Below are 7,498 nucleotides of genomic sequence, written 5' to 3'. Positions count from 1 at the left end.
GGAGGAGGAGGAGGAGGAGGAGGAGGAGGAGGAGGAGGAGGAGAAAGTATGCTAAAAAAAAATAATGCTAGGATGTTGGCATGATCAGCATGTTGGTCAGGGTTCTACTAGGAAACAGAATTTTTTCAAAGTACTTAAAAGAGGGAATTCGAAACAATTAATTATTTATGGAGATAATATGGTTTGGCTGTGTCCCCATCCAAATCTCATCTTGAGTTGTAGCTCCCATAATCCCCAAATGTCATGAGAAGGACCCAATGAGAGGTAATTAAATCATGGGAGTGGGTTTTTCTGTGCTGTTCTGGTGGTAGTGAATAAGTCTCACAAGATCTGATGTCTTCGTAGTCGATAAGGAAACCCAGATGCCACCGCTGCTTTCCTTTTTTCAGGAGACCAGGAAGATGGCAGACATTCAAACCAAGTGTGCCTACCAAAAGCAGCTGACCATCTTTCAAAACAAGGAGAGGGTCCTGCTGGGAGAAACTGGCAAGGAGAAGCTCCCGCAGTACTACAAGAACATCGGTCTGGGCTTCAAGACACTCAAAGCAGCTACTGAGGTCACCTGCATTAACAAGAAATGCTCCTTCACTGGTCATGTCTCCATTCGAGGGCGGATCCTCTCTGGCATGGTGACCAAGATGAGGATGCAGAGGACCACTGTCATCTGCCGAGACTACCTCCACTGCATCCACAAGTACAACCGCTTCAAGAAGTGCCACAAGAACATGTCTGTACACCCTTCCCCCTGCTTCAGGGACATCCAGATCGATTACATCATCACAGTGGGCAAGTGCCAGCCCCCGAGCAAGACTGAGCACTTCAACATGCTCAAGATCACCAAGGCTGAGGGCGCTGAGAAGCAGTTCCAGAAGTTCTGAGGCTGGACATCGGCCCACTCCCCACAATGAAATAAAGTTATTTTCTCATTCCCCACCACCAAAAAAAAGAGATGATGGTTTTATAAAGGACAGTTCCCCTGAACACACTCTGTTGTCTGCAGCCATGCAAGAAGTCCCTTTGCTCCTCATTCACCTTCTGCCATGATTGTGAGGCCATCCCAGCCATGTGGAACTGTGAGTCAATGAAACCTCTTTCCTTTATAAATTATCCAGTCTTCGGTATGTCTTTATTAGCATTGTGAGAATGGACTAATACAAAAGGCAATGAAAGTGATGAGTATCCAAATGGGGCACTGAAGTAGTTGAGGACACTTGACAGAAGCTGGAACCACCCCGACCTGTTTACCAGGAGGCGCAGCCATAGAAGAGCTGGAGCAAAGGAGGAAGTAACTGCCCTTGCTATAAGACACTGCCCAGGACAACCTCTTCCTCGTGCTTCCCACTGACCAAAACCATCCTGATGCCAACTAAATGAAGCCTGGAAAATAAAGGTGGGAAAGACCAGCCCTGCTCAGATGCAGAGGAGTGCAGGGATCAGATCTGAGGCCATATTGACAGCTTTTCATTTGCTTTAAAAAATATTTATTTAGGCTGGTGGATCACGAGGTCAGGAGATCGAGGCCATCCTGGCAACATGGTGAAACCGCACCTCTACTGAAAATACAAAAATTAGGCTGGGCGTAGTGGCTCCTGCCTGTAATCCAAGCACTTTGGAGGCCAAGGCAGGTGGATCACCTGAGGTTGGAAATTCAAGACCAGCCTGACCAACATGGTGAAAACCTGTCTTTAAAAAAAAAAAAGAAAAGAAAAGAAACAAAAAAACAAAAATTGGCTGGGCCTGGTGGCATGCATCTGTAGTCCCAGCTATTCTGGAGGCTGAGGCAAGAGAATTGCTTGAACCTGGGAGGTGGACATTGCAGTGATCCAAGATCCTGCCACTGCACTCCAGTCTGGCAACAGAGCAAGACTTCATCAAAAAAAAAAAAAGAAAAGAAAAAAGACTATCACAAAATGATGGCCAACGATTGGATTACAGTTTCTTTCTGGGTCAGGTGCGGTGGCTCATGCCTGTAATCCTAGCACTTTGGGAGGCTGAGGAGGGCGGATCACGAGGTCAGGAGTTCAAGACCAGCTTGGCCAACATCTCTACTAAACCCCATCTCTACTAAAAAATACAAAAATTAGCTGGGAGTGGTGGCACATTCCTGTAGTCCCAACTACTCAGGAGGCTGAGGCAGGAGCATTGCTTCAACCCGGGAGGCGGAGGTTGCAGTGAGCTGAGATCGCCCACTGCATTCCAGCCTGGTGACAGAGCTAGACTCCGTCTCAAAATAATAATAATAATAATAATAATAATAATAATAATTTTTAAAAGAAATTAAAATAAATATTTAAAAAATAAAGAACAATAAAATTTTATGAAGAAAAAAAAACTGACCAGGCACGGTATCTCACTTCTGTAATCCCAGCACTTTGGGAGGCCGAGGCAGGCAGATCACTTGAGGCCAGGAGTTTGAGACCAGCCTGACCAATAGGGTGAAACTCCGTCTCTGCTAAATTTACAAAAATCAGCTGGACGCAATGGCTCACCCCTGTAATCCTAGCACTTTGCTAAGCTGAGGCTGGCAGATCTCTTGAGCTCAGGAGTTCAAGATCAGCCTGGTGAAACCCCATCTCTACAAAAAAATACAAAAATTAGCTGGGCGTGGTAATGCATTCCTGTAGTCCCAGCTACTCAGGAAGCTGAGGTAGGAGGATCCCTGGAGCCCAGGACATTAAGGTTGCAGTGAGCAATGATTAAACACTGTGCTCCAGCCTGGGCAACAGAGTGAGACACTGTCTCATCAAAAAAAAAAGTTCACGGCTGAGCATGGTGGCTCACGCCTGTAAGCCAAGCACTTTGGAGGCCAAGGCGGGCGTATCACCTGATATTGGGAGATCAAGACCAGCCTGACCAATATGGTGAAACCCTGTCTTTAAAAAACAAAAACAAAAACAAAAAAAGTTCACTTGTCAGTTGACTTAGTGTTTTCCTTAATGTTATTTATTGTTATGTGCTTGTTCAGTCTCCTGAAATAGAGTATAATCCTCTCAAAAGGAAGTTTCCTTTTTTACTACATTCCTGTAGTTACAGCTCTTGTATAAGTTCTACAATATTCAGTAATGGTTAGTGAGTAATGATGCCATAGTTAGGTGTCAAAACAAAAGCTAAAGAAGTAAAGCCCAGATGTAGTGGTGCCTGCCTGCATGTAGTTCCAGCTGCTTGTAGGATGATCGTGCCCGTGAATAGTCACTGCGCTGCAGCATGGACAACATAGTGAGACCCTCAGCTCTTTAAAAAAGTGAAGAAAAAAGAGACATATTAACAAATGAAATAATGTAGAAATCCTAATGGGTAGAAGGGATCTGAAATTTAACTAGAAGAGAGAATAGGATTTGTATTGTTATATTGAGGACATACTTAGCTCCAAGGAGAATTCCCAAGAATAAGAAGTTCCAATGATGCCGGCTGGAGGAATGAGTTGTTGTTTCACAAAGAAATCAGTCATTTATTCATGCAATAATTTATATTGAGTGCCTACTATATGTTAATCACTGGAGCAAGTTACATAGCCCTAAAATTCATTAAACTTATGGTATACTGGAGAGACAGATACTAATTGCACAAGGAAAATTCAATTACTTTTTTTTTTTGAGATGGAATTTCCCTCTTGTTGCCCAAGCTGGAGTACAATGGCGTCATCTCAGCTCACTGCAACCTCTGCCTCCTGGGTTCAAGAGATTCTCCTGCCTCAGGCTCCCGAGTAGCTGGGATTACAGATGCCCTCCACCATGCCTGGCTAATTTTTTGTATTTTTAGTAAAAACCAGGTTTCACCATGTTAGCCAGGCTGGTCTCCAACTCCTGACCTCAAGTGATCTGTCCGCCTCAGCCTCCAAAGTGCTAGGATTATAGGTGTGAGCCACCTTGCCCAGCCTTAAATTACTGTTATAAAATTATACATAAAAAATTTACTTAGGATGGGCACGGTGGCTCACGCCTGTAATCCCAGCACTTTGGGAGGCAGAGGGTCGGGTGTGGGGAATCACAAGGTCAGGAGATCAAGATCAGCCTGGCTAAAAAGGTGAAACCCTGTCGCTACTAAAAGTACAAAAAATTAGCCGGCAAAGTGGCATGCACCTGTAGTCCCAGCTACTCTCAAGGCTGAGGCAGGAGAATGGCTTGAACCTGAGAGGTGGAGGTTGCAGTGAGCCAAGGTCATGCCATTACACTCCAACCTGGGCGACAGAGCAAGACCACATCTCAAAAAAAAAAAAAGCTTACTTAAAATAAATCCTGCAGTTTACCTGACCAGTACTCCTGAAAACTACCTAAGTCATCAAAAATGAGAAAGGTCATGTAAAAAAAATTATCACAGCCTGGGCCGGGCGCGGTGGCTCAAGCCTGTAATCCCAGCACTTTGGGAGGCCGAGGCGGGTGGATCACAAGGTCAAGAGATCGAGACCATCCTGGTCAACATGGTGAAACCCCGTCTCTACTAAAAATACAAAAAATCAGCTGGGCATGGTGGCGCATGCCTGTAATCCCAGCTACTCAGGAGGCTGAGGCAGGAAAATTGCCTGAACCCAGGAGGCGGAGGTTGCAGTGAGCTGAGATCGCGCCATTGCACTCCAGCCTGGGTAACAAGAGCGAAACTCTGTCTCAAAAAAAAAAAAAAAAAAAAAATTATCACAGCCTAAGTAGTCATAACACTAAATGCAATAATGTAGGTGCCCTGGATTGAAGTTTGAAACAGAAAAAAGGACATTAGGTAAAAAACCGAGGAATCTAAATAATCTAAATAAAGTTAATAATAATGTACTAGGCTAGTCCCAGTGCACTGGTGTTTACGATTAATTGATCACAACCAGTTACAGGTTTCTTTGTTCTTTCTCCACTCCACTGCTTCACTTGATTAGCTTAAAATAATAATCAGGATGATGATGGTATACCAATGTTAGTTTATGAATTGTGACAAATGCACCATTTTAATATAAGATGTTAATAATAGGAGAAACTATGTATGTGTTTGGGGGTAAGATATATGGGAACTCTCTGTGCTGTCTGCTCAACAGGACTGTAAATGTGAAACTGTTCTGAAAACTAGGCTAGGAGAGGTAGCTCATGCCTGTCATGCAAATACTTTCAGAGGCTGAAGGTAGAGGATTGTTTGAGGCTAGGAGTTTGAAAACAGCTTGGGCAACATATTGAGACTCCATCTCTACAATTAAAAATAGAGAAAAGGCGGCCGGGTATGGTGGTTCACGCCTGTAATCCCAGCACTTTGGGAGGCCGAGGGGGGAAGATCAGGAGGTCAGTAGTTCAAGATCAGCCTGGCCAACATGCTAAAACCCCATCCCTGCTAAAAATACAAAAATTTGCTGAGTGTGCTGGCAGGTACCTGCAATGCCAGCTACTCAGGATGCTAAGGCAGGAATTGCTCGAACCCAAGAGGAAGAGGTTGCAGTGAGCCAAGATCATACCACTGCATTCCAGCCTGAGTGATAGAGCAAGACTCAGTCTCAGAAAAAAAAAATAGTGTGCCTATACACAGTCTCAGCTACTCAGTAGGCTGAGGTGGGAGGATTTCTTTTTTTCTTTTTTTTTTCTGAGACGGGGTCTTGCTCTGTCATCCAGCTGGTGTGCAGTGGCGCAACCTTGGCTCACTGCAACCTCTGGCTCCCTGGTTCAACCGATTCTCCTGCCTCAGCCTCCCGTGTAGCTGGGATTACAGGTGTGCATCACCACACCTAGCTATTTTTTTATTTTTATTTTTGTATTTTTAGTAGAGACAGAGTTTCACCAAGTTGGCCAGGATGGTCTTGATCTATTGACCTCATGATCCGCCCACCTTTGCCTCCCAAAGTGTTGGGATTACAGGCGTGAGCCACAGCGCCTGACTGGTGGGAGGATTTCTTGAGCACAGGAGGTCCATGCTGAGGTGAGCCATGATCGCACCACTGCACTCCAGCCTGGGCAACCAACTACAAAATAAGACCCCTTCAAAAGAAAGAAAAAAAAGAAAAAAAGAAAGGAAGAAAGAAAGAAAGAAAGAGAAAAGAAAAGAAAAATAATTTCAGCAAGATAGGTCAATTTGAAAAGAAAATGTAATCGCTTCTTGGCCTTTTGGCTAAGATCAAGCGAAAAGAAAATGTATCTTTTTTTTTTTTTTTTTTTTTTTTTTGAGACGGAGTTTCGCTCTTGTTACCCAGGCTGGAGTGCAATGGCGCGATCTCGGCTCACCGCAACCTCCGCCTCCTGGGTTCAGGCAATTCTCCTGCCTCAGCCTCCTGAGTAGCTGGGATTACAGGCACGCGCCACCATGCCCAGCTAATTTTTTGTATTTTTAGTAGAGACGGGGTTTCACCATGTTGACCAGGATGGTCTCGATCTCTTGACCTCGTGATCCACCCGCCTCGGCCTCCCAAAGTGCTGGGATTACAGGCGTAAGCCACCGCGCCCGGCCCTTTTTTTTTTTTTTTTTAAACAAATTTTTACCTAAAGTGATTAAGGAAGTGAAGAGGGGGTGGGATTCCTCTCTAGGTTAAAAGTCCCAGAGGAATTTTAGAGGTCACTTTGAAGAGATTCGCATATGCAAACCAATGTTCTTTAGTTTATCTCTTTGGCCAAAACTTTATCTCCATTTAAAGGCCTCCTTTCTGTAAATGAAGTTTTCATCTTACCCATGAAACTGCATATCACAAATTCACCAAGTTTAAAAAAAAAAAGGTTTATGGAGCATTCCCTTTATTTACGCTTCTATACTGACCTTTTGGACCGTTTTACTTCTGTCCTCAGAACCCTGCTCTAGGGAGATTTCTCCAAGAAATTCAGTTTGGTCATTATGTATATGAAGACCTGATTTTTGTTTGTTTGTTTGTTTTTGAAACAGATTCTCGCTCTGTTGCCCAGGCTGCAGTGCAATGGCATGATTTCGGCTCACTGCAACCTCTGTCTCCTGGGTTCAAGCGATTCCTCTGCCTCAGCCTCCTGAGTAGCTGGGATGGCAGGCGTGCACCACTATGCCCAGCTAATTTTTGTATTTTTAGTGGAGATGAGGTTTCACCATGTTGGTCAGGCTGGTCTTAAACTCCTGACCTCAGGTGATCCCCCGCCTTGGTCTCTCAAAGTGCTGGGATTACAAGTGTGAGCCACTGCGCCCAGCAAGACCTGGTCTTTATATATCTAAAGCCTCCACATCTGGCAGATTTCTGGGAAGTTATTTAAAACACTTGATAGATCTTTAGATAAAAACAGATTCAGGGCTGGGCGTGGTGGCTCACACCTGTAATCCCAGCACTTTGGGAGGCTGAGGCGGTGGGTCACCTGAGGTCAGGAGTTTGAGACCAGCCTGACCAACCTGGTGAAACCCCATCTCTATTTAAAAAAAAAAAAAAAACAACACAGATTCAGGCGCGGCTCAGTGGCTCACACCTATAATCCTAGTACTCTGGGAGGCCAAGGCAGGCAGATCACTGGAGGTGCTCCTTGAGCACATTCTCTAAAGAAGGCTGGAAAAAGGAACCCTTGCTAAAGCTGATTAATCTTTTTTTTTTTTT

General features: G+C 44.6%; 1 protein-coding gene across 1 annotated transcript; it reads left to right on the top strand.

Annotated features, from left to right (window-relative positions):
- The first annotated feature begins 399 nt into the window (after positions 1–399).
- LOC116546165 (40S ribosomal protein S11-like) lies at positions 400–936 on the top strand. The gene has a single exon (XM_032272496.1). It carries the CDS (start codon positions 402–404, stop codon positions 876–878), a length of 477 nt encoding a protein of 158 aa, XP_032128387.1. The 5' UTR covers positions 400–401; the 3' UTR covers positions 879–936.
- Positions 937–7,498: the final 6,562 nt, after the last annotated feature.

Source organism: Sapajus apella, unplaced genomic scaffold, assembly GCF_009761245.1.
Source record: "Sapajus apella isolate SASKATOON/1434 unplaced genomic scaffold, GSC_monkey_1.0 scaffold5, whole genome shotgun sequence".
NCBI lineage: Eukaryota > Metazoa > Chordata > Mammalia > Primates > Cebidae > Sapajus > Sapajus apella.
This window is presented reverse-complemented; position numbering and strand designations above follow the sequence as displayed.